The sequence below is a fragment of the Nicotiana tabacum genome, chromosome 4 (genome assembly GCF_000715075.1).
Source record: "Nicotiana tabacum cultivar K326 chromosome 4, ASM71507v2, whole genome shotgun sequence".
NCBI classification, from domain to species: domain Eukaryota; kingdom Viridiplantae; phylum Streptophyta; class Magnoliopsida; order Solanales; family Solanaceae; genus Nicotiana; species Nicotiana tabacum.
The window spans coordinates 50,826,300-50,853,131 of record NC_134083.1 but is presented as its reverse complement, the minus strand read 5'-3'; the positions used below and the strand labels follow the sequence as shown (position 1 = coordinate 50,853,131).

The following is a 26,832-nucleotide window of genomic DNA, read 5'->3' as shown; positions in this document are numbered from 1 at the left end:
ATGAGCCAAGGTGAGGGGCACCTTCGTTTCCTAACACAACCACCACAGATAAGCCACCGTTCGCCACATCGAAGGGCCCACCTGTGTCAAACAAACCTGGTACCAGTGGCACAGTTCTAAAATCATGGGGTCAAGTCCCCCGCTCAAAGAAAATAGACCCAAAATGAAGGGATACGTATAAACATACGTAAAACCCTTGTTAGTAAAGGTCACTCGCTCCACCAGATCGGGAGGAATGATATTTAAGGCATGGCAATCACAGTCCTCCTGCACAACACGAATACTAGAAGGGTGAATAGAAGAAGGATATTTGCCAACAACCTAAGTGTGAGGGTTTGAAGTAGGGAACTTTTCTTCGAAATCATTATGTGTTGAGATGTTTGGGAATGGTGGTGCTCACCGTGGGAGGATCAACATCAACATCAACCTCTTTGTCTTTGCTCTTCTTCGGACCTCCACTGAAAAGAAGACCAGAGTTCTTAGAAGAGTTAGCATGAGAAGCCATAATAATAATGAGGCGATAAGTTTTTTTAGAAGAATATCAAAGAGAGATGAAAACAGAAGAAAGTTAAAAGCAAAGAAGTTGAGAGAGTTTATGAAACTTGTGGAAGTGAAAGAAGAAGAATGAGGCGTATAAGTAAAGGAATAGGTGGCCAAAATCGTGGCCATGATTACCTCGAGAACCGGCGTAAATATTGGTAAATCGTGGAGTAACACGTGCTCGGAATATGAAATGCGAGGAGACGTGCGCCTTATCAAGCGTCAGAAACTTTTCAGAAGGGTTCAGAAAAATTTTCGCTAAGAAAGGAATCTTCACCAACTTTCTGGTGACACAAAGATGTGCCACCGGAACGTAGGAGGACTATCTGTATAGGGTAAAATTGATTTATATTAAATGTTTGTATCATAGCGTGACACGTGGAACCAGAGACAGATGAAAGATGAAGCAAGTGAAAACCAAGACCGAGGACAACAACTTTGGTTGGCACCAGGTAGATCCCTAAGGGAACATTATCAACGGGAGCAAATGAATGTTTGCCACCAAATGACATTCAATGAAGAATATTCTTCAATATTAAATACGCAGCCGTTACAGAGTATTTTGGCATTCATGACATGCCGTATCATATTCATCAATGATCCTCATTATTGCCATTTAAGAGGGACTTGATCCTAGGACCTTGTTCCCTAGGTATAGCTATAAATAGTGGCTACAACAACCATTATAAGACACGAAAATTACAAACTTATGCTACACACTATTCCTAAGCTAAATAGTACTTTATTTTTTGTCTTACATTATTCTTATTGCTGCTTTCGGAAGCCTTACTTCCGGAACCAAGCTATCTGCTATTTATCTCGATTTTCAATGCTAAGTCTTGCATTTTATTCAATTTATTTATCATTTTGAGATCAAATCGATTCAGTTGTCTATAAATCACGCTATAAATTCAATTATACCATTTTACGGATAAACCATAATAATCAATACTTCCAAATTCCAATATATTGATCTGCTTAGCTGCCCAAAATCCAGTACAGGTTACGTATAAAATTCTGGGTCTTGGCCAAATCACGACCATTTAAATTAATTTCACTATTTAGTTATATTCCGAATAAAGCCAAAAGATATGTACCAAGAAAAATGACGGAGTAACATGGGTCCACGAGGCGAAACCCCAGTGCCTAGATTTTTAATGTGGTGAAAGTGAATGAAGCCATAGAAGAGGAGTACCAGCGGAAATGGAACGCGTCATCAGCCATATATCACAATTCACGGCTACCACGATCGTTACCCATCAACATCAATTTCAAACAAGACCGGCCCAGATCTCTCCAGAAGACCACCCCAAAGCATATCCACTAATCAAAAAGATCTACTAACTCCCTTACTCAATTACCAAAATGTCCTTGCCCTCCATCCTAAAATCGAAAAATAAGTGGGCGTTTGGACATAAGAATTGAAATTTTTTAAGTGAAAATGATATTTGAAAATTAGAGTTGTGTTTGGACATGAATATAATTTTGGATTGTTTTTGAAGTTGTGAGTGAAAATTTTAAAAATAGCTTTTTGGAGTTTTTTAAATTTTTAACAAATTCCAAAATTCATCTTCAAATGAAAATTGAAAATTTTATGGTCAAACATTTCGAAAAAATCATTTTTTTCCCAAAAAAAGATTTTTTATGTCCAAACGGGCTCTAAGAAAGAAAACAAAAATACAAATTAGCATCAAACAATTACTCCCTATGGTCCACTTTAATTGATTTTTTGATTGTTTTCACGCTTATTAAAAAATTTATCTTTTAGAATTAATTAACAATAGAAATATTTATATTAACCTTATTTTATTTATTAAAAATATAATAAATATTCCTAAGCTCTTTACAGGACAACTTTGAAAATTAAATATTTGAAAAAATTTAAATATTGTGAAGCACAAGAAAAAGATAAAAAAATCAATTGCAATGCGAATTTCTTCCATAATATACATATATTAACAATTGATTTTGGAAAAGGAAAAGGTGAGGAAAGACGGAAAATAGAAGAGAGGAATTAGAAACAGTGTCATCTGTGTAATTTGATGAAAGTCCAAGGTTTCTTTGCGGTTAAAGATAAATCAGTCACGTTGGTGAGTGGGGACGGCGGGCGAGTGCATTATATATTACTCCATAGATTAAGCTTTGCGTTTAACACGGTGAACTTTCCCAAAAACAAGCGTCGGTCGCCAACCAGAAAGAAGCTCTATACCCTAAATCCCCACGTTTAAATATACCATCTACTGCTTCTGCTTTCTATATTGAATTTCCAGCTCCTTATTCTCATCCGTAAGTTAATTGTCTTTTAATTCTTCTTTTTATTTGCTGTTACAAATGTTTTAGGGTTTTAGTTTTTCTGATTGTTGCTGTTGTTCCTCTATCCCTTTGCTACAGAAATGGAAACTGCTACCGCTTTCGGGTCTGCTTTCAGCATCTGTTACAGACCCACCAAGGCGTCTCTTGGTGGGTCGGATTTTGTTCGATTCGGGTCACAGTTTCGGATTTCTCCTTCTGGGATCAAGGTATTATTGAGTTCTGTTTATCATTTTTATCTGCTTTAGTTTCTTATGATATAGTAGCTGGAATATTTACGGAAAAGACTTTTTCTTTTTACTCTTTGCATATTCAGCTTTCCGAAAGCCCAGATCTTCTGCAATAATATAAGTTTTGTTTGTACTTGTCGAAAGAATATAAGTTTTGTTTGCTCAGGAATTTTCCTTGTGGTGGAGGTAGAACACAGGCACTAATTTTTTGGTAAATTTTGAAGATGGATTAAGTACATAAATATGTTGGATACATCTGTTAGCAGAGTTCGCCTTTGTATGTTGTCAACTTTTGATAGGAGACAGTGTAAATGAACTTTGGAATTGAGAGAGAATGAATATGACAAAAAGGATGACGACATCTTATCAGATGGTTTTCTCAAGGTTTAAGCCTGGTAAATGAATGGAATTAAAATCGAAAGAGGGGACGAAACGGTAAAAGCAGCGTAACTTTGTATGTAGTCAAATAATACGATGTTTATATATGCAGATCTTTACACTACCGTAGCAGTCAGGTTTACAATTGGGAGCTTGTTTATATTCTCAATTGATGCTTACACATATCTTCTTCATATGATGGTATTTGGTGTCTATGGATATCAAATAAATTACTAATTGGATCCCCTGAAGTACAACTAAACGTGTAAGAGAATGCCCCTGAATATCGGAGAAAAAAGTACCTCTTTCTCTCTACTATGAGTAGATGGTGGAGATGATGGTGTGGAAAACCTTCAGCGTAGTCCAACCAATTTTGGAGACGAAGTTATATCCGGCCTTATGCTTTTTAGAGAGCTTAAGGTTATCTACCAATTTTTGGCTTATTAAGACTTAATACGAGGAGGGGGTTGACCTTTAAGCAAACTGTTGTTTCTGAAACCTTATAAATAAATAGTTATTTCTTACACTAAAAATGCAAGCATTCTTGTTAGAGATATGACCAGGCTTGGTCATCTTTTGATGAAGTTTTCTTCAATTTTACAGTGCACTAGATTTTTTTCTTATCGTCGGAGAATTTTCTTTTGCCTTGCCTTAGGATACCTATGCCCGCTGGTTATATTGGAACAATGGTGGTAGTATGTAATGCCACCAGAGCATATTAAAACTATAGATTGTCCAAAATAAGATATATCCACGTTTACATACATCCCTTTTATTGACTATTATCCCAAGGTTTGTGAAACAGAGTGATGTAGCCCAGTTTTTTCTGCGTCAATTGCCATTCCTTTCTGAATTAGTGTAGTGTGGCTGATGTCTTGTTGCAGTTTCTGCTTACCTCTGGTTCTTTCCTCACCTTCTGTCTAGTGAAATGGTGTCTACGGACTTGCCGAAAAAGAAAAATGGTGTATTCTTCTATTATCTTTGTTTCTCCTTTTTTTTTCCAAACGTATATCTCATACTGTCTTCTGGACTTTGTGTCGAATTGTTGATCCTGGATATCTCTACTAAATTTGTTGGATATGTGCTAGGCTGTTGCTGAAATTTCCCTTTGTGCTTGATATAAGTTTTGGTCGTATAAGGTAACCTTACAAATTTTATGCCTTGACTATGCAATTATTGCGACTATGAAATGTATCTGTTTGAATCCTTCTGCTGCTGATTTTTCCAATTAGGGAGGTGGCTCAACGTGCATTGACCTATGTAATCCTACGTTATTTATTTTTAATCCATCTATCCAGTTGGATATATCAATGAAACATCTTCATTCAGTTAATAAAGAGATTTCCTTGATGTGATCTGAGCAAAACTATCTATTTAAATTGGTTTATGAAGTAGTTGGCATAAATTAAGAACCTTATGCATCTGAAAATGCTCTCTGACACCTAATTTATTGGACATGTTATTGGCAGCTTTATCCCTCAATTTCTCATGTGAAGTTGAGCAACAGGAAAGCGGCTTTTGGTAGCAGAAAATGTACCTCGATCAGGGCATCTCTATCACCCTCGGAGTCTGGAGGTTCAGCTGCCCCTATTGCTCCACTTCAGCTTGAATCTCCTATTGGCCAATTTCTCTCTCAGATTTTGACAAGTCACCCACATCTTGTCCCTGCTGCTGTAGATCAGCAGCTTGAACAGCTTCAAACTGAACGCGACTCAGAGCAACAGAAGGAAGAACCATCTGCAACCGGTACTGACATTGTCTTGTACAGGTTAGCCTAGGCTTCTTTGAAACTCATCTTCCCCAAAAAAGCTATTGTCTTCTGTTATGGTATTTATCACTGCTGTGAGGTCTAATTTGTTGCATGGTCACTTTTCTAAACTATCAGGAGAATTGCTGAGGTTAAGGCTAATGACAGGAAAAAAGCTTTAGAGGAGATATTGTATGCTTTGGTGGTGCAGAAATTTATGGATGCCAATGTATCTTTAGTTCCTGCAATCAGTCCACCTTCATCTGAGCCTTCTGGTCGAATTGATACATGGCCCAGCCAAGATGATAAGTTTGAGCGTCTTCATTCCGCAGAAGCTAATGAGATGATTCAAAACCACCTGGCTCTCATTCTTGGAAGTCGATTGGGTGATAATTCTGCAGTGGCTCAAATAAGTAAATTTAGAGTAGGCCAAGTTTATGCAGCATCCGTTATGTATGGATATTTCCTCAAGAGAGTGGATCAGAGGTTTCAGCTAGAAAAGACCATGAAAGTCCTTCCTCAGGGTGTAGACGATGAAGATAGTAGCATTCGGCAAGTGGGAGGGGAGGAGATTAGGTCTGGTGATAGGAGTGATACTTCTTTCAGGGTAACGCAATCCCATCCAGAATTGTCATCATGGTCTGCAGGTAGTGCGGGTACTGGAGGGTTTGGCCATGGGATAAAGCCCTCAAGATTGAGAAACTATGTGATGTCATTTGATGGGGAGACACTCCAGAGATATGCAACCATCAGATCTAAAGAGGCCATAGGCATAATTGAGAAACACACCGAAGCACTATTCGGTAGACCTGAGATTGTTATCACCCCTCAAGGCACTGTTGACTCTTCTAAAGATGAACTTCTTAAGATCAGTTTTGGAGGGCTGAGTCGGCTTGTTTTAGAGGCTGTAACTTTTGGGTCTTTCCTCTGGGATGTTGAGAGCTATGTTGACTCAAGATACCATTTTGTTGCAAATTAAAAATATTGGAGCCTCCATGGTTTTAGATTTATGCCGGAGGCTTACAAACTTAGTGCAGTAGCATGTGCTAAGGGAATGATAGTGGATCATGTGCTTGACATGTATATACATATTTCGTATTAGACATTATTTAACAACAGTGTGTTTCCATAATAACATGATTACAAGACGTTTACATGATTACATGACAGAGGTGAATACCTACTTTCCCCTTCCTCCTTTTCACTTGAGCCCCAATAAAGTGTCGGTCTTGGTGCAATTAGGGAGGAACACAACATTTGTTTTCTCGATATTTTGTATCACTTGTCTTGCCTGTCCCGTTCATGCTTTAGTGCATATTTCATTTTCTGCCTAAAGCAGTGACGTCTATTATTTCGTGGCTTGTTTGGTTGATGAAAGATTGATATAACCAGGATATGTTTCGCTGTTCACATCATTGTCTTCGATTTTCGTGATTCCTATTTCTTTTTGACTAAAGAACCAAAATGTGTGAAAAAAAAAAATGGTGATCATAATATATATAACGCCCTTTTATAAGGTGATATACCTTAACGGCCGTTTGCCCAGTTAAGTATAGCGCCTCTTTAAGGCGTTATATTTGAATTCAAATGGACGGGAAGGTATAGCGCCCTCACTTAAGGCGTTATAGTATGACGCCCTTACCTAAGGCGCTATACTTACATAAATAATTGTCCCTTCCCCTTCAGCTTTATCAGGTCGACAAGACAATACACATAACATTGTATTTCACCGCGCTATGTTTCGCGTGATAATAATTCTTTCGGGTATAAAACAACTTCTTAAACTGAACCAAGTCATCTATATTTCAAAGACCTTTTGAATAAACATTATAATATTCATTTAAAAAATGCCACTAACATTTAACAAGTGGTTTAAAAAGAGGCAAAAGGGTGAAGTTAATTCAACAGATCCCGATGGAACACGTCTTAACACTATCGATCCCTACCTTGAAAAAAATATGCTAGGTTGCTACACTAACTTGGTTGATGACAAGTGATATGGTATTTTGCGTACCTTGGAAAATAAGCTTATCAATATACACACTGATCTCAAAGTTGCAGGGCACATTATTGAGGGCGAAGCGCATTCTACAAAGCCTGAAGGAATGCGAATTTGGGGCGAAAAACTACAATGGGTTCCCCTTAACTCAAAATGGTGTGATTAAGAAGTTCTATGTCGCTGGCATGGGCTTGTTATGCCACATGCACTGTCTGTAACCTTCCAAACAAACACACACAAAGATGAACCAGAAGTGATTCGACATTTGATGAAGGAGATTCTAGAGATGGAAAAGGCATTAGTTGTTCATCATGCAATGGATGATCTTAACTTCCTAGGAGGAACGGAGGGTCAGTACTGGAATTTGTTAGAAAATGATAAAATGCATAGAGACAATGATTATCTTGTTTTCCCAACAGTTGTCGAGTGGGAGGGACTACCTAAGTTTCTACCACAGACGTTGGACGTATGAGTCCCATATTGTTGTAGAAATCAAGCAAGCGGTCTTCTTGATGATAGCGATGAAATACGAGAAATGTGTGTCAACTGGGGCCTAGATTGCGATGCCCTCGGTCCCGAAGGGTATGCACACGATGTTGACGGAGAAGATGAAGACAGTGACAATGAAATAGTACCAAACAACGACGATAATGGCGAATGGCAATTTTTTTTTTCTTGGGGTGTATGTTAAATTGCTGTACTGAAGTATTAATGCTAAATATCAATAAGACTTAACACTAATGGAAACATAATTTTATTTCATACATTCTACAAGATGAACATGTACATACACTTATTACAACAAATTATTGAAATACAACACTACGAGTATTCTTGATAATTGGGCACATTGCATGAACTTCCACCGGAGCTGAATTACTACCGCTACCCAAACTAGTTGAAGGACATTTACGACGGTCGTGTCCTAATTGCGAGCATATGCCACATTTACGCGCATAAACGGTATCACCAACATCCATTTGGTTCCGTATACACGTTCTTTTTTGTACTTGTCGTTGATGCAAATACTCCTTGTTACACACCATTTTAAATAGTTCCGGCGGCCAATAATGCTCAGCACCCACTGGCTGCAATTGTCCACTATAGGTGTTTAGGTATGCAACAACACTATATTCTTTATCAACGTAGCTGGTTGCCGCGAAACCTGTATGTTGAAAGCATTTCATGGCATGTGAGCACGACATGTGTTAGATGGACCATTTTCCACAAGAGTATAACCTTCTGGCTTCATTTACGGTGTGTGTATTATTCCCCCGGTTTTGATGGATAGCGGTGCGAACTTCAAAAATATTTTGCTCGTTGCAATACTGTAAATATGAATGTCAATGTGCTCGCCTCCTATATTTCTCAAATCTTTTCATCGGTATTGGCATAAATTCAACACCCCTTTCCATCAATGGCGATGCACCTCTAGCCTTTTTAACAAATCTCTCCGCCATCTACTTGAATGACATCCGCACCATGGCAGTGACAGGCAATCCACGTGCAGACTTCAATAACCCGTTAAAAGACTCTGACACATTTGTAGTCAGAATTTCCCATCTTCTACCGCCATCCGCATGCAAAGTCCACTTGTCAAGCTCATGTCGCAACAACCAACGATAGGCTCCTTGGTCTTCCTGCCTGATCGATTCCATGCGCCTCCTTAATTTACACTCTTGGTGATCTGTTGTAGCCATTCACATTAAATCATGCAAATCCTTGTTGGGATGTGCCTTCTGGAAGTTGGCCTTCAAGTGCCTCTACTGTAATGACGATCAACAACTTAATATTATACTTTCCATAAACATGAGTGCCGTCTATGGATATTACTGGCCGGCAATGCACAAAATCATCAATTGCTGGTTTAAATGCCCAGAACACATCTGAATATATATTCTAGTATTTTCGGACTCCGCTCAAGCTTCCATTCAACAACAGTCCCGAGGTTAAAGTGTTACAATGTGGCCATGTATTTGGGTAGAGATGCAAAGTACTTATCCCAGCTACCATACACAATTTCAAACGTACGTTTGCGCACGAGAAATGCCTTTCTTTTGGTAATGGAACACCCATATTCCTAGAGGGCAGATGTTATACACTCTTTGATCTTGTACCTTATGGACGCTTCAATGTGTGGAATCAAGACAAGAGAAATCAAGTCAACATTCAAGTTAAAATGATTCCCACTGAATGTGTCCATTTCACAATTGTGGGTGCCAATATATTTATCCACAACCCACATATTTGTTTTCTTCTTCCTCGCATGCAGCATCCAATTACAACCCTTAAACCATCTACGGCAAATAACCTTGTATACATCCAGATATGACTTTGCTACCGTGATTTCACGATACTCTTTTACGCTGTACATTTGCACCGCCCTGCTTAAGCGCGCTTTATCAGAAAAAAACATGCCATTTGACAGCACCGTTGCTCTAGATTCATCCCACATTGGTGTCCGAATTTTGTCAATATCCGTTGTGAGGGCATCCACATCCGGCATACTTGGCAAATGAGCAAGGTAGGGAATCTCCCTTGAATGAAACAGCACGTGGGACTCGTACACTCTTGGTCTAACGGGAGGTGGAACATGCTCCCTCGTCAAATCAGGTTCAACATTCTCTTCCTCCTCCTCATCACCCTCATCAGGGAAATGTGTGTCATCTCCAGACTTATCGACATTGTTGTCATAATCACTATTCTCTTCCTGACTCTGCGCATCTGCCAAATCCCGATTAAATATGTCGTCTTCGGATAATTGAGTAAGGACAAGACCTTCAAGTTGCTCGTTTTCACTGCACAACCAACAAAATAATGAGTTACTCAAATTGATCCAAACTTTACATATAGCTTTATCACTTCACTTACAAATCATAATGTATTGATATCCCATGATGAATATTATCCTGTTGGTGATGACTTCCGGATGGACCACCATGATCTAACACACCAAAACTAGGCATATTCCAACTGGGCGTTGGTTCATAACTTGTAAAATTCATATTTGGCCGGTACCCCCTGTGGAATATATGAGTGTTAATACAAATTCAATACATCAAAAATAAACATCGTAACACAAAGAAAAATTAAAGTTTACCACTCGGCTTGTAGATTATGTAAACTAGGGGAGAAATTATTTCCTCGCTCCTCATTCGCCCGTGGAGATAAGTTTAGATCAGGCCAAACTCTTTCACTCGGAACCTGTTCGGTTAAAACTGCTCCAAAATAACAACCGGACGACTGAGGGATATTCCTACTTTGCGCAACCTCATTATTGCGAACATCTTCAGCCTTGACGTACATTTCTAACATTTTTATCACAAGAAATTCCCGGTATTCATCCGGAGTCCTCAAAAAATCTCTCAGAGTTTCATCGTCTTCGATGTTAAACTCAGCATAACAAGCAATCTCTTGCGGAGTGACAGAATACAGATATCTTCCGCTTACTTTAATATTCACCGAACGTTTGCTCACACTCATTTTTTACATGACAACAATACCAATGTATCGTACTCCATTGTAAGTGACAATTTAACATGACACTGTGGAGATAAACTATAGCTTACCGAGTTATTCGCCACCACAACCTCAACCCCCCAATATAATGAAACCCTAATTCTTCGCTCTTCAGACATTATGATAAAAATGCAAAATAACTTAACGAAGAAATATTTCAAAAGACTTGAGAATATTTATGGATGAATTTTTACAAAATCCTTAACCTCTTTAAATAAGGCAAAAACCAATCCGGGGGTACAATTATTTGAGGTATAATGCCTTAAATAAGGGCGCTGTACCCGGTTGAATTATTATTATGCCAGTTAAGCTCAGAAGAATAATTGGTGAGCCACATAATATATATAGCGCGGTAAGTTAGGGCGTTATATATATAGCGCCTTAAAAAAGGGCGCTACACTTAACTGGGCAAACGGCCATTAAGGTATAACGCCTTATAAAAGGGCGTTATATATATTATGGTCACCAATTTTTTTTTCCATACATTTTAATTGTTTGAGTCCAAAAGAACCACATTTTGATTCCGGACACTTAAACCCTCTATTATTGTCCACTTTGACCTCTATCTCTATTTAAGTTATTATTGTGTAGCTATGCCAACTTTAGACTTGGGGTATGCCAACTTCAGACGTTGTTTTGCTAAGTATGATCTTAAACATTATTTTATGGGTACGCAGTTAGGCTTGGGAGTCCTCAAATTCAGACTCGTATATCTAAACTTCATACCGGAATATTAAACTTCAGTCCTGCAGGTCATAAGTTGACTCTGAAATGGCTATTCTTATGTACTTTGGAACTTTCGTCTTGTCTTGAACAACAGTGCTCCAAGCGGCTATTTGTGCACTTACAACTATTTTTGAGAGATAAAGGGAATATCCAATTCTTTTAGAAAAAAAGAGGCCCGACCCACGATTTGTAGAGTAGAGCTAATTAGAATGTGACACATTTCAATTTATTTAGAATTAATAGCGCTAAGAGAAATTTGACACCCTAAAAACATATATGACACAACATTGGGAATTATATAGAGATAATAATTTTTTTACCCTACTATTAATTGACTAGTGGATTCTTGTTTTTAATTGGATTTTGTTTACTTGAGATAAAATAGATAATTTTTTATCCATAAGCATATATAAATTGATTACATCACAAACAGTAATTTTTTATCATCGTGAACAATTTAGTCATTTTAACGAACGTCGTGTTATTACTTGCATTACTGTAAAATAACTGAGTATTAGCTTGGCAGTGTTGCTGAAATTTCTAAACTCTTCAATTGGTTTATGTTCATATGCTAAATAAAATAGGGTCTAACATATTGTCACACCTCCTTTTTTCCGATGGATAGGGGATAGGGGATAAGGAGTTTTTCCAATTTAAGTGACATTATTCGAAATGAGTTTATTTATTTAATCAGAGTAACCACTTGGAATAATTATTATGGTGTCCCAAGTCAACAATTTATTTTAGAATCCCAAATCGAGAAAATTGATTATATTTATGGTTCGCGAACACAGAAGACCGGGTAAAAAATTCTATTAATCCGGGAGAAGGTGTGAGGCACTCCCGAGTTCCGTAATTTTAGCACGGTCGCTTAATAATTAATACTTGGCCTAGTTATCTGATTTATTACATGTTTTAGACCTATTGCGCATTTTATTCTTTACCGCTTTTAATTATTTACTTAACCGCTTTTTAGTATTTATGGAGTTATTTTTTTTGAACAAGCTACATTGTCGTACACTTGTCGTTTTGGTACATATTGCGAATCTCGCCACGTGAAATGTACCCGCGGTTTGCAACATATTTATTTTTGAAGTTATGGTCAAGTCGCGTGAAACGCGCACTTGAGTTGGGATTTACGTATCGTGACCATGCCACGAGAACCGTACCCATAGTCATGATGATTTATTAATTGCGCCTAAAGCAACTAGCATATGTTCATAATTTATTTTTCCTTACGAGTTTGAGATCTTTGTAAGGTCAAGAGCTATAGAAATCAATTGTGAAAAATGGGTTAGCTTTTGCTCTTACTAAATTGGGCGTGACAGAAACTATTTTGGCCTAGATAAATTAAAATTGATCGTAGTACAATTAGCTCTTTAAAACCAACAAAATATTAGGCTCAATTACTAGTTCACCAAGCTACTCCATTAGTCCATTGTCCATTAGCCATTTTCAGTAGTACATATTTCATTAAACAAACCCAACTCCCTTTAAATCTAATTAACACTCATGACCCAACTGTACAAAATGTGCTGACCAAGACATCTTTGCTTTAACATGTATAAATTATTCTATCTCAATTTTAAACAGAGAATACATGTCTTCCTACTGCTACATATGACTTTAGATTCATATAAATCAAAAATAAATATACCTTTAACCCCAAAATGCTCAACAATCAAATCAACTGATAATGAAAATTAAAACACCAACTAATCATGAAAAACAACTAAACCAGAATATTATAATACAAATTTATGCCAAATAAAGTCAACAAAGAACTATAATTCAAAGAGATATGACTGGAGCATGGCAATAAATATTACTGAAATGGAAAAGAAACGAACCTTTGAGGTGGAAAGCTTTCTTCACCATATTGATTAAATAAATCTTCAATTATGAGTGGTGGAATGATGAGTTGAGGAGTCGGGTGACATTCCGTCGAGGCTCCAGTCCGCTGTCCTGCTATTATATCAAAATAAAAAAGAAACTAAACAAGCCTATCAATTATTAGTTACAAGATTTCTATCTATGAGTCTTCTGAAACTTGATCTTGAGTCTTGACTGGCTCTTTATGCAGGCTCTAATCTAAACCTTGATGTTCGCTAGCTGTAGGTTCTAGTTCATTGTTCTATAGCTTCTTCTAATAAAAACAGGACTTCAATGCTCGTGGCTTCAGCCATGTCTTGAGCATTCCACATCTTTTCAACTGCTTTTGCATTTTGGATTCACTTATTTTTTCTTTTCTTTTATTCTGAATTGAGACTTCTTCTTTTGGTCATCTCGAACCCTGTTCCTCGAGGTAAAACCTACTCAGACACCGAAACAAACTAACGAACGAAATTTTTATGCCCCAATTTGCACTAGGAAAATTTCGTGAGTTATTGTAAAAAAATTCTAAACTACTTCTTTATTGAAAGCAATATAAGGTCGGGAGTTGTGTACCCCAAAAAAGTCATGCTGTTATTTTTTGAATGTGTTTCTTTATTGTCAAAAGGATGTCTCAAATAAGGATTGGTGTACCTTATGTTGGAAAAATGTGGCCAGGGGATGGGATACCCTATATTGGCTAAGATATCAGGGAGTGGTGTACCCTGCATTTAAGATCAAATCAACTAGAGAGTGGATACCCTATGTTGGAAAGAAGATTAAGGAGTGGAGACCCTATGTCTAAAATAAAATTAACTAGGGAGTGGAGACCCTATGTTGGAAAAGAAGATTAGGGAGTGGAGACCCTATGTCTAAAATAAAATCAAGTAGGGAGTGAAGACCCTATGTTGGAAAAGAGACTAGGGAGTAGAGACCCTATGTATAAAATAAAATCAACTAGGGAGTAGAGACCCTATGTTGGAAAGGGCGACTAGGGAGTGGAGACCCTATGTCTAAAATAAAATTAACTAGGGAGTGGAGACCCTATGTTGGAAAAGGCAACTAGGGAGTGGAGACCCTATGTCAAAAATAAAATTAACTAGGGAGTGGAGACCCTATATTGGAAAAGCGACTAGGGAGTGGAGACCCTATGTCTAAAAAATAAAAATCAATTAGGGAGTGGAGACCCTATGTTAGAAAAGGTGACTAGGGAGTGAAGACCATATATTTAAAAAATAAAAATCAACTAGGGAGTGGAGACCCTATGTTGGAAAAGGCGACTATGGAATAGATACCCTATGTCCAAAATAACATCAATTAGGGAGTGGAGACCCTATGTTGGAAAAGAGACTAGGGAGTGGAGACCCTATGTCTAAAATAAAATCAACTAGGGAGTGGAGACCCTATGTTGGAAAAGCGACTAGGGAGTGGAGAACCTATGTCTAAAATAAAATCAACTAGGGAGTGAAAACCCTATGTTGGAAATATCAACTAGGGAGTGGAGACCCTATGTCTAAAAAATAAAAATCAACTAGGGATGTGGAGACCCTATGTTGGAAAAGAGACTAGGGAGTGGAGACCCTATGTCTAAAAAATAAAAATCAACTAGGGAGTGGAGACTCTATGTTGGAAAATGCAACTAGGGAGTTGAGACCCTATGTCTAAAATAACATCAACTAGGGAGTGGAGACCCTATGTTGGAAAAGAGACTAGGGAGTGGAGACCCTATGTCCAAAATAACATCAACTAGGGAGTGGAGACCCTATGTTAGAAAAGATACTAGGGAGTGGAGACAATATGTCTAAAATAAAATCAACTAGGGAGTGGAGACCCTATGTTGGAAAAGAGACTAGGGAGTGGAGACACTATGTCTAAAATAACATCAACTAGGGAGTGGAGACCCTATGTTGGAAAAGAGACTAGGGAGTGGAGACCCTATGTCTAAAATAACATCAACTAGGGAGTGGAGACCCTATGTCTAAAATAACATCAACTAGGGAGTGGAGACCCTATGTTGGAAAAGAGTCTAGGGAGTGGTGACCCTATGTCTAAAATAACATCAACTAGGGAGTGGAGACCCTATGTCCAAAATAACTTCAACTAGGGAGTGGAGACCATATGTTGGAAAGGAGACTTGGGAGTGGAGACCCTATGTCCAAAATAACTTCAATTAGGGAGTGGAGACCCTATGTTAGAAAATGCAGCTAGGGATTGGAGACCCTATACTACCATGATTTGGAGCTTTCTTTCTTTTCTTTTTTTCTTCTCTTTTATTTTATTTTAAGAGAATGAGTAAAATGCGGGAAAGAATTTGGAGAAAACTTCCCTTTTGGGGTTATTATTGCTGCAGAGCTATTTTAGTCTCTGTGCGGTTTCTTTTGGTTGCACCTGCTTCTTGCAAGGTTGCTTTGGATTGCACCTGTTTCCTATGGTTTAAACAAAGCACAATTTGTCAGTTTGAAACGGTGGTTGGTTTTGCGGCCTTGAGTGTTTCAGTCATTTGATTTTGGTTGTCTTCTTTGACGATAATTTCAATTGTGACTGGTTGTTTCCTGAATACCGATTGCATTTCTGGCCCCAGAGAACCTTTGGCTTTTTCAAACCTTGCTATAACGGTTGGTCACGTGGAACCTAACCTTTTCAATCTTTGTTTTGCCTTTGTGAGCATTTGACATTCTTTTTTCCAAAGCTTTCAATTTCAGAGCGTTGGGAAACCTTTGGCTTTTCACACATTTCCATGACGGTTAGCCACGTGGGACTAAACCTTTTCAATTTCATTTCGCCCTCATATGTACTTCAATTTGATTTTCTTCTTTTGAGAGCTTTTTAATTTAGAAGCATCGGCTACTATGGCCAGTCGGGGTCAACTTGATGCCCCTGCCGAGGCTGGGTGCCTTTTGCATATTAGCTTGTATCAAATGAGAACCTTGTAAATCAGTCTTACCATCCCTTCTTTGTCTTAGTGTAGGAACAGAGTTAGACCGAAAGGGATTCAAAGAAAAACAAACAATGGAATGAACAAATGAATTTAGACAAAAGGTATCCCTTTCGGGGAAAGGAAAGAAGGACTTATCTGGAGTACATGCAGACTTCAATGAACATGACATACCTTTTGGACTGGAGCCTGATCTGTGTAAGCTGTCCAACTCTTAGAAATTCATCAAACCTTTGCCTTGAAACCGAGAAATTTTTCCCGGACTGTGTCGATGCCAGTAAGTGTGGGAATCCTTTTTTTTCAATCAGTGGCACCTTTTGCGAGTTTTCACCAACTGACCTCTCTCATTTCTCTTCTCACCATTGTCTTATAGTGCTCTTTGCAAGTTTTCACTAATAAGACTCTCTCATTTTAATTTGTCTTCTTACCATCGCCTTACGGTGCTCGTGAGGGTTTTCACCAATAAGAATATCTCATTTTATTTCTCTCATTTGATTGCATCAGATCCAAGTAACTATATCCTCCCATTTCGATTCTCTCATTGATTGATCGGTAGGATTTAAAAATGATTTGGGTAAAAAGGATTTGGATTGAATTACAACTTCGGAACCTTTCAGGCGAAACCATCGCCGAATCATTGTAACCTCTACCCGAGTTTCAACTTTTTGGAGAAATGTGGATTTTTATTTTGGTATGACTGAACCCCCAGAAGGAGGCTGCCTATGTATCCTTTCGGAATCAAGTCGAACGTAGTTCAAGGAACTTTGTTGTTGATTTTATTTCATTTTTCTTTTCTTTTCATTTTTCATCATTTATTTTGTCATTTTTTTTAATAACAAATTCCATGTTCCAAAGAGGGTAATCAAAGAAAAAGAGAACCGGCTCAAAAGGGGTTGCAAGGATTGGTAGTGTTTGGGTAGCGAGAATGAAAGTCTTCGTTATCCCAATCAGAGCATATTAAAGCTGTGACAAAGGGGTCAAATGTAATACCTGTTGACCGCATCTACATTGACAGCTATCACGGGGTCATTTCCTTCAATGTCTCCCAAATACAGTGCTCCCTTTGGCAATACTCTTCTTATAATGTACAGACCTTTCCAGTTTAGAGAAAATTTTCCTTTTGCTTCTTCATGATGCGGGATAATACGTCTCAGAACGAGTTGACCCACTTCGAATTTCCTGGTACGCACTTTCTTATTGTAGGCATGGGCCATTCTTTGTTGGTACACCGTGGCAAACTGCAGCCATCCGCTTTTCATCAATCATAGTCAACTGTTCCAACCGGGTTTTGACCCATTCCTCGTCTTCGATCTCAGCTTCAACAATGATCCGAAGAGAGGGAATCTCAACTTCTGCGGGTATTACAACTTCAGTGCCATAGACCAATAAGTAAGGAGTAGCCCCAACTGATGTTTGCATGGTTGTGCCATATCCCAATAACGCAAAAGACAACTTTTCATGCCATTGTCTGGAGCTCTGAATCATCTTCCTGAGAATCTTCTTGATGTTCTTGTTTGCAGCTTCAACGACGCCATTAGCTTCGGGCCGATAAGGGGTAGAATTGCGATGTGTAATTTTAAACTGTTCGCATATCTCCCTCATCAATTGACTGTTCAGATTTGTAGCATTGTCTGTAATGATAGTTTTAGGAATACCAAAACGACAAATAATGTTGGAATGCACGAAGTCCACCACTGCTTTCTTAGTGACGGCTTTGAAAGTGACTGCTTCGACCCACTTTGTGAAATAATCAATGGCAACCAGGATAAATGTGTGTCCATTTGAAGCTTTCGGCTCGATTGGCCCAATAACATCCATGCCATAAGCAACGAATGACCAAGGCACTGACATAGGATGTAACTCTGAAGGCGGTGCATGAATTAGGTCACCATATATCTCGCATTGATGGCACTTCCGGACGAAACTGAAACAATCCTTTTCCATGGTCATCCAGTAATAACCTGCCCGGAGAATTTTCTTTGCAAGGACATATCCATTCACGTGAGGCCCACATACTCCAGAATGCACTTCGTTCATGATCTTTTCAGCTTCTCGGGCGTCTATACACCTCAAAAGATTCATATCTGGAGTTCTTTTGTACAAGACCTCTCCGCTCAAAAAGAAAATGCTGGCAAGCCTTCTGATAGTTCCTTTTTGATCTCCACTAGCTTGCTCGGGATATTCTTTTGTTTTCAAAAACCTTTTGATATCATGATACCATGGTTGAATATCTGGTTCTATTTTAATTGCATTACAATAACCATGTCTTTCTCGAATTTGGATTTCCAGCGGGTCAATATGGATATTTCCCGGGTACGACAACATTGAGGCCAAGGTAGATAGTGCATCAACTAACTCATTGTGGAATCGAGGAATATACGTTCAACAGACTTGAACCGTTTGCTAAGGTCTTTCACATGTTACTTGTACGGGATAAGTTTGATATCTCGAGTTTCCCACTCGCCTTGGACTTGCCGGATAATCAAGTCAGAATCCCCCATGATTAACAATTTCTCTACATCCATATCAACTGCCATATTCATGCCCATAATGCAGGCTTTATACTCAGCGGTGTTGTTTGTACAAAAGAAACGAAGGCGGTTTGTGGCCGGATAATGCTGACCTGTGGGCGAAATCAGAATTGCTCCAATCCCGACACCTTTTGCATTTACAGCTCCATCAAAGAACATTTTCCAAGCATTAGTGTCCTTTGGAATTACTTCAACTGCGTTTACTTCCTCGTATGGAAAGTAAGTTCTTAGGGGTTGGTATTCATCATCAACCGGGTTCTCAGCTAGATGATCCGCCAAGGCTTGAGCTTTCATCGCCGTGCAGGTGACATAAACAATGTCGAGCTCAGTGAGCAGGATTTGTCATTTTGCTAACCTTCCCGTGGGCATTGGTTTTTGGAATATGCACTTTAAAGGATCCATTCTGGTTATGAGATAGGTGGTGTAGGCCAAAAGATAATGTCTGAGCTTCTGGGCGACCAAGTCAAAGCGCAACAGGTTTTTTCCAACAGGGTATATTTGGCTTCATAACTGGTGAACTTCTTGATCAGGTAGTATATGGCTTTCTCTCTCTTCCCGGTTACATCATATTGCTCGAGGACACAGCCAAAAGAATTTTCCAGGACTGTCAAGTACAAGAACAAAGTTCTTCCGGGCTCAGGCGGAACCAACACTGGCGGATTTGACAGATATTCTTTGATTTTATCAAAAGCTTCTTGACACTCATCTGTCCATTTGTTCGACGCGTCTTTCTTCAGAAACTTAAATATGGGCTCACACGTGGTAGTAAGCTGAGCGATGAATCTACTGATGTAATTCAACCTCCCTAGCAAACTCATGACCTCTTTCTTGGTTTTCGGAGGTGGTAAATCTCGAATAGACTTTATCTTTGTCGGATCTAACTCAATACCCCTACGACTGACTATAAACCCCAGAATTTTCCCAGATGGAACTCCGAATGCACATTTATCTGGGTTCAGTTTCAAATCATACCTGCACAGACGCTCAAAGAACTTCCTCAGATCTCGCACATGGTCTTCTTGCATTCTGAATTTAATGATCACATTGTCCACATACACCTCAATTTCCTTGTGCATCATGTTATGGAAGATGGTAGTCATAGCTCTCATGTAGGTTGCCCCGGCATTTTTCAGACCGCATGGCATGACCCTGTAACAGTAAGTGCCCCACGGTGTGGTGAAAGCTGTCTTTTCTGCATCTTCTTCATCCATCAGAACATGATGATACCCAGCGTAACAATCCACAAAAGACTGTATCTCATGTTTGGCACAGTTGTCAACAAGAATGTGGATGTTTGGCAATGGAAAGTTGTCATTGGGGCTTGCTTTATTCAGATCCCAATAGTCGACACACACTCGGGTTTTCCCATATTTCTTCGGCACTGGAACCACATTAGCCAACCACGTGGTGTATCGGACCACTCGAATCACACCAACTTTTAGTTGTTTGGTGACTTCTTCTTCGATCTTATCAATGATGTCTATTTTGAACTTTCTCTGCTTCTATTGGACAGGTGGATAGCCGGGATGGGTCGTCAATTTATGTACCACTAAATCGACGCTCAGTCCTGGCATATCATCATAGGACCATACAAACACGTCCTTAAATTCAAACAAAAGTTGGATCAATGCATCTCTAGTTCTTTCCTCAGTGTGAATGCTTATCATGGTTTCTCTGATCTCTTCTGAACTGCCCAAATTAATTGGCTCAGTTTCATTTAAGTTTGGCTATGGCTTATTCTCAAATTGTTCCAATTCTCGATTTATTTCCCTAAAAGCCTCATCTTCATCATATTCTGGTTCTTGATTCATTATTTCACAGTTAGATAACGTTTTAGGATCCGGGCATGAAGTCCGCAAGCATGTAATGTTATTTAAGTCCGCATTATTCGAACTAAAAAGGAAAAGATAAGAAAAATAGCAATATCAGAATAAAAGAAAAGAGACATCTATAGATGATGAAATACTGATTTTATTTCATTGAATTGAAGATATGAGGGTTTACATCCAAATTAAAATACAATAAAGTAAAAACATTCGAGTTACACCCTAAAATAACTCGTAATGTAGAAGAGATGGCAAGATTGGACTACCGAGATTCCCGTCTGATAGGGAATGAGGTAGCTTTCCAATTCCGAAGCTTGGCATCTGGCCCCATATACTGCACCTCGACAGTGCTCGTGCCTTCCCCTGGCTGGACAATGTGAGCCTCATACAACATTTGTTTCATGGCTTCACAAATATCATCAATCTCTTCGGCCGTGAAGGCCTCTTCTTCTTCTTTCACATATTTGGGCTTGACAAATGATCAGGCGAGAAGTGGAATAGGCTGGGGTAGGACCCACCCTTCTTTTTTGCGCTCATCTGCCTATTTTCTGTCAGCTTCTATAGCTTGGAAACCCACACCGAAAAACTTCTCATTGGCGATCGAAGTGACAGGCTCTGTGATGCCTTGTAGAGATACCCCGAGCCCCTTTTCGGGCTTGTACCCATGTCTAATCATTTCAGTGGAGATCATGACTGAGGCATTAGATAAGCAAAGCTGAGGGCATGGGGTCCCTTCTTCACATTGACCGACAACCACAATCTCAAAAGCCTAGTATACAATATGTTCACTGCCTTCCCTGGCCTCATGGCACGGGACTGAAGGATCCCTGTAGATGGACTGCTCGTCCTCCCCATGGATAATAATTTCTTAATTCTCGTACTCAAATTTGACCATTTGGTGGAGAGTGGAGGGAACAACTCTGGCAACGTGAATCCATGGTCTTCCCAAAAGAAAATTGTATGAGGTGTCCATGTCTAGAATTTGGAAAGTTACTTCGAAATCCACAGGGCCAATGGTCAAAATTAGATTGATTTCCCCTATGGTATCTCTCTTGATGCCATCAAAAGCCCATACATAGACGTTGTTAGGTCGAATTCTTTCCGTTCCAATCTCCATTCTCTGGAGTGTTGAAAGAGGGCAGATATCGACTCCAGAGCCACCATATAGCATGACTCTCTTCACATAGTAGCCTTCGCATTTGACGGTCAGGTGAAGGGCTTTGTTGTGGGCGGCTCCCTCTGGGGGAAAATCGTCGCGGCTGAAAGAAATCTTGTTGACCTCAAAGAATCGTTCAACCATTCTCTCCAATTGCTTAACAGAAGTTTCAACTGGGACGTATGCCTCGTTCAATGTCTTCTAGAGTACTTTCCGATGTTCATTTGAGCTCAACAACAGAGATATAAGCGAGACCTGGGAAAGAGTCTTCCAGAGCTGGTCAACTATTGCATATTCTGAAGTTTTCATTTTTCATAAAAACTCTTCTGCTTCCTCAGCGCTCACAGGCTTTTTAGGTGGAAACCGTTTATCTTTGTTCAACTTTAACTCTTCTGGGTTGTGGTACTTCCCAGGTTGACTCATTTCGTTCACCTCTCCCATGACTTCTTTGCCTTTGTAAGTGACCACTGTTTTGTTGTAATTCCAGGGAACTGCGGTGGGGTCTCTCATGGGCCCCTGTGGTGCGCGGCTGATAACCACGAACTCAGTCAGCCTTGGTGAAATTATCGGCCCCCACGCTACATAAGTCCCCTTTGGTACATATAGCTTCGGCATATTCAACATGACCTTTATTGGCTCGAATTTCTTGGGAATATTCAAGGTGAGTTGTTCTTTCCTTGGGGCTTTAGGAACATAGATAATTGTGTTCTTAGCAGGTGTCGCCCTAGCTTTTGTTTCTACAGCCTTTCCTACAACTTGAGGAATTGAAGTGATTTTCTTCTCAGTTCTGGATTGTTTTACCACAGCTTTGGGTCCTGTTTCTGAATTAGCAATGGCAATGATGGCTTTCAAAACTGGATTGAATTCCTTATCCTCACAGATCATTCCAATGACCGGTCCATTGTTATGAGTCGGTTGTGGGTTGTTAGTCACATTAGGTACTTTCTCGTCCCTTAGCATAACTTGTTTTTGTTCAATCAAATTTTCAACCGCCCTTTTTAGGGTCCAACAATCCTCTGTATCATGACCCTCTACCCCCAAATGGTAAGCACACCTGGTACCTGCCCAGTATGATGGGGATTCTGGATTTTGTCGATTAGGGGGCACCGGTTGCAACAGACCCACCTGGATCAACTTCTGGAGCAGGCTAGAGTAGGCTTCACCAATAGGGGTTAAATTGCTTCTCCTAGGTGGCTCACGAGGGCGTGGATTATGTTGGTGGTTGTATTGTGGTGGACGGGGGGCTATATGGAGCTTGGTAAGGGTGGTTATTTCTGGGAGGTGGAGCTCGAGCTTGGTTGTAGTGCTGCTGTGGCCGTGTGTAGGGTTGGGCATTTATCACTGCATAATGAGGCGGTGCCACGGCATAGACTGTATCTTGGTGGGGATAATAGTGTTGTGGAATTCTGGGCGTCATGTAAGAGTGATCACGTGATCGACGGGGCCCTCTTGAACCTGAAGTCATCATGGCTCCTTCCTCCCTCTTCTTTCGGTTAGCCAAACCTCCCGAGCCGTTCTGGATGGCTTGGAAGGTAGCTCTCAAAGAAGATTGGCTTAATATCCGGCCACTTTCCAAACTATTTTCTACCATTTCTCCGATTTTTATTGCCTCTGCGAACGGTTTGCCCATGGTAGACATCATATCTGAAAATAATCGGCCTCTTGGACCTGCAAGAACATTGTAACCATTTCGGTCTCGTCCATAGGCGGCTTTACTCTAGCAGCCTGCTCGTGCCATTTAATAGCTTATTCACGGAAGCTCTCAATGGTTCTCTTCTTCAAGTTAGATAGGGAGTTCGTGTCTGGAGCTATATCAACATTGTACTAAAACTGTCTGATGAAATCGCAGGCCAAAGCATCCCATATGTGTCAGTGGGAGATTTCCTGGTCCATGTATCATTCTGAAGCGATTCCAGTCAGGCTTTCCCCGAAATAAGCCATCAATAACTCTTCTTTTCCACCAGCACCCCTCAACTGGTTGCTGTATCATTCCAGATGAGCGATCGAATCTCCATGCCCGTCATATTTTTCAAACTTTGGAGTTTTGAAGCCAACTGGCAGGTGAACATGTGGAGACATGCACAAATCGGAGTAGGAGACACTCTTCTGGCCACTCAAGCCCTACATGTTTTTAGGCTTTGCTCTAGGATTCTCATCTTCCGAGCCATTTCTTCCTGCTCGGCGTTTCTCATTATTCTTTCTTGTTCCATTGGGGATTCATATTGCGGATGCTGAGGGTATGAGTTGGGAGTAACATGAGTTGTATCTGGCTGAAATTGCGGGCCTCGAAAGGTGAATGTTGAAGGTTGTGCCATGGTAAAAACTGGTGGTGTAGTGAGCAATATTGGGGGTACCCCTGTAAACGGTGCTTGGGGGCGGACCTCAGAAGGCATATCGGTAAAGTTGGCTGACATAGTGGGGGTACCCGAGAGGGACAAATGGATTAGTCACGGGGATGAGGATGTTGGTGGTTGCGCCCGTCCTGGGGATCAGTTCAGGAAACCCATGGATTGAACTTGGTAGTTCTCTACCATTGGACCAGGCTTTCTCAAATTCCAACCTTTAATTTCTTTTCCTTCTCTTTTTTACTATTTTTTGCTCTTTTCTTCCCTTTTTTTTCACTCACTTTCTTTTCTCTTTTTTTTTTAATTTTATGGATATGATCGAATCCTATGGGAATTGACTACGTATTATGACACTGAATGAATCAGATCATTACGTAGTTCGGAAAATAAATGCGAAATAAAGAAAAGCAATTTTTTTGGGTTTTTCAATATTTCATTAATAAAGACATCTTTTTGAGTTTTTCTATTACAATGACTTGGAAGTACTGATGACTAAAACAACATACAGCCTAGAAATAAAACAATAAAACAGACTTGACAAAAATGAACAGACTCAAGAAAAATTAAAATACAGACTCAAAAATCGAAAAAAGTAAGAATACATAAGAGCCTTCACTGCTACTCCGGGGGCCCGCGGGACATCAGCATGTCTCGGTGCGAGCCTGCGTGTAATTTCCTCCTAAAGGTGATCTAGGTCAGCCATCACCTGGCGAACAAAGGTCATCACGGAAGCAAAAAATATAGACCTGGTCATATCTTCGCACTCATGACACTTCATCGCAACATAGTCGGCTATTTTCTTAATTCTCATTCCGATGACACCCTTTTCTTGAAGTAAGCGCCCAATTTGCTGTGTTCGGGCTTCTAGCACCTGTGTGGTTGTGTTGTCTTGGTCTTGCAATTTCTGCACACTCTCTTCTAATTGATAGATCAAGGCTTAGCAGTGTTCCCTTTCTTTTTTGAAATCCTTGGTTTGCTGAACCATTTCATTTTCGAGGGTAGTTAGTTTTCCCTTTAAGATTGTGACTCCTCTGTCATACTTTTGCTTTAACAGGTGAGCAAACCTTGTCCGTTCTTCTGCATTCTTTGTTAACTTTGCTTGAGCTTTAGCTAATTCTTCCTCAGCCTTTGTCAAATCAGCCCCATAGTCATTCACTTTCAGCCTCAGATTGGTTATAATTCTTTTATCTCTCTCACTTTCTTACCGGCGTCTCGGCGAATGTTTTCATTTTCTGGATTTAAGCTCAGAGGACTTCATTTTCCTGAGCCAACCTCTTCTTTTCTCCTTTATCCTCAGCATCCTTCAAACTACTATCAAATTTGATATTTTTGATTTGTTCTTCTAGTTTGCTTATAGTGGTCCTGTATTCCTTTTCTTTAGCTAACCAAACCCATTATTCTTGCGCTCCGTCAGTGAATTGTTGGACATGAGGCCTTTTGGCAGGTTGTTCCGGCTCTTGATCGACCCGGGCTCTCTTACCATACCATGCCGTGTAATTAGACTCGGCTTCACCAGAAGATAAATCCCGCACCCGAGTATGTGGCTCCAAAAACCTACATTGGTGCCAAACCTGGCGAACCCTTTCTTCTGGGAATGCAGCCCTTGGGCCTAGCTCAATGACCTGTGCACTCAAATCTTCATCGTGAGGGATTGTCTGATATCTTCCTAATTGGTGGAGGACCCGGTGCGGAGCATATGGCTGAATGCTTCGAAGACCCATCAATAAGAGAAAACACACTTCGGCGGACATGTAGATGACTTCATTAACCGGGAGCCAGCTGAAAGTCCATTCAATTTGCCTTGCGGTTAAAGAGCCCAGATATGCGAACCATATTTCAGTACCCTCCGATAACTCATAGCTGTTCACCCTGCTTTCATACTCTTCAATGCAATTGAGTCCGGTCAGTCTGTGATTCATGTACCTCGGGCGACGACAGAGATGCTCTACCAGCCACATTTGCAAAAGAAGGCTACAACCTTCAAATAACTTTGCACTAGCTTGGCAGACGGTTAAAGCTCGATATATTTCTGCGAGAATAATCAGTATAAGGGTACCGTTGGCCTTCTTGACCATAAAGTCAGCCATTCCTGCAAGTCCCAGTTCTATGTGTCCATCAATCCTTGGGCATATCAGTGTGCCTAAGAATGCAACCACGAAGGCTAAACCCCTACGGGCTTTCCACTTGTCTTTCCTTACCTGATGACTTAAACCAATATCTAGAGCCTCAAATCCACGGGGGTCTCCATACCGACTATATAAGAAATGGAGTGTGCAGAATCCTTTGGCCAAATTTTCATCTTTAACCTGCCGGTTAATGCTCAAAAGGTCCAAAAACTTGCGGGGGTTACAATTCTCGGTGCTACTGATATTGGTGCCTGAGATTCCCGTCAAAACCAGCGTAACCTACTATTTCCTCCAGTGTAGGGGTCAATTCAAAGTGGGAGAAGTGGAAGACATTGTATGTCGGGTCCCAAAATGGTACCAGAGCTTCAATTATATCAACCCCGGGCTTAATCTTCAGAAGACCGATGAGCCCACCTAGAGCTTTGGTCACAGAACGCTTGCTGTCCTCCCCCAGGTCATCCCACCATATGTGGAGCCTTAGTGGAATCTCATGTACGACTCGAAAAGGTATACTCTCAACGATGCTCATTCTGCACATTTTAAATTAGGGTGACTAGTTAAAAACATGTGAATTTTGCTTAATTGCTGACCA

The 26,832-nt window shown here is 40.0% G+C and overlaps 2 protein-coding genes across 2 annotated transcripts; one reads left to right on the top strand and one right to left on the bottom strand.

Moving 5' to 3' along the window:
• Nucleotides 1–2,515: 2,515 nt before the first annotated feature.
• Nucleotides 2,516–6,367, top strand: LOC107822791 (UV-B-induced protein At3g17800, chloroplastic). The gene is made up of 4 exons (XM_016649353.2): nucleotides 2,516–2,826; nucleotides 2,932–3,059; nucleotides 4,928–5,226; nucleotides 5,344–6,367. The coding sequence occupies exons 2-4, from the start codon at nucleotides 2,934–2,936 to the stop codon at nucleotides 6,182–6,184; spliced, it is 1,266 nt and encodes a 421-aa protein (XP_016504839.1). The 5' UTR covers nucleotides 2,516–2,826; nucleotides 2,932–2,933; the 3' UTR covers nucleotides 6,185–6,367.
• Nucleotides 6,368–21,481: 15,114 nt separating this feature from the next.
• LOC142179912 (uncharacterized) lies at nucleotides 21,482–21,913 on the bottom strand. Its single transcript, XM_075250804.1, has one exon. The coding sequence runs from the start codon at nucleotides 21,911–21,913 to the stop codon at nucleotides 21,482–21,484; it is 432 nt and encodes a 143-aa protein (XP_075106905.1).
• Nucleotides 21,914–26,832: the final 4,919 nt, after the last annotated feature.

Bases quoted from the DNA above. Each gene is read 5' to 3' on its own strand.
- LOC107822791 (XM_016649353.2), top strand. From the start codon at position 2,934: ATGGAAACTGCTACCGCTTTCGGGTCTGCTTTCAGCATCTGTTACAGA. The intron at 3,060-4,927 runs GTATTATTGAGT...TGTTATTGGCAG, and splicing joins TTTCTCCTTCTGGGATCAAG to CTTTATCCCTCAATTTCTCA. The intron at 5,227-5,343 runs GTTAGCCTAGGC...CTAAACTATCAG, and splicing joins ACTGACATTGTCTTGTACAG to GAGAATTGCTGAGGTTAAGG.
- LOC142179912 (XM_075250804.1), bottom strand. From the start codon at position 21,913: ATGGTTGAACGATTCTTTGAGGTCAACAAGATTTCTTTCAGCCGCGAC.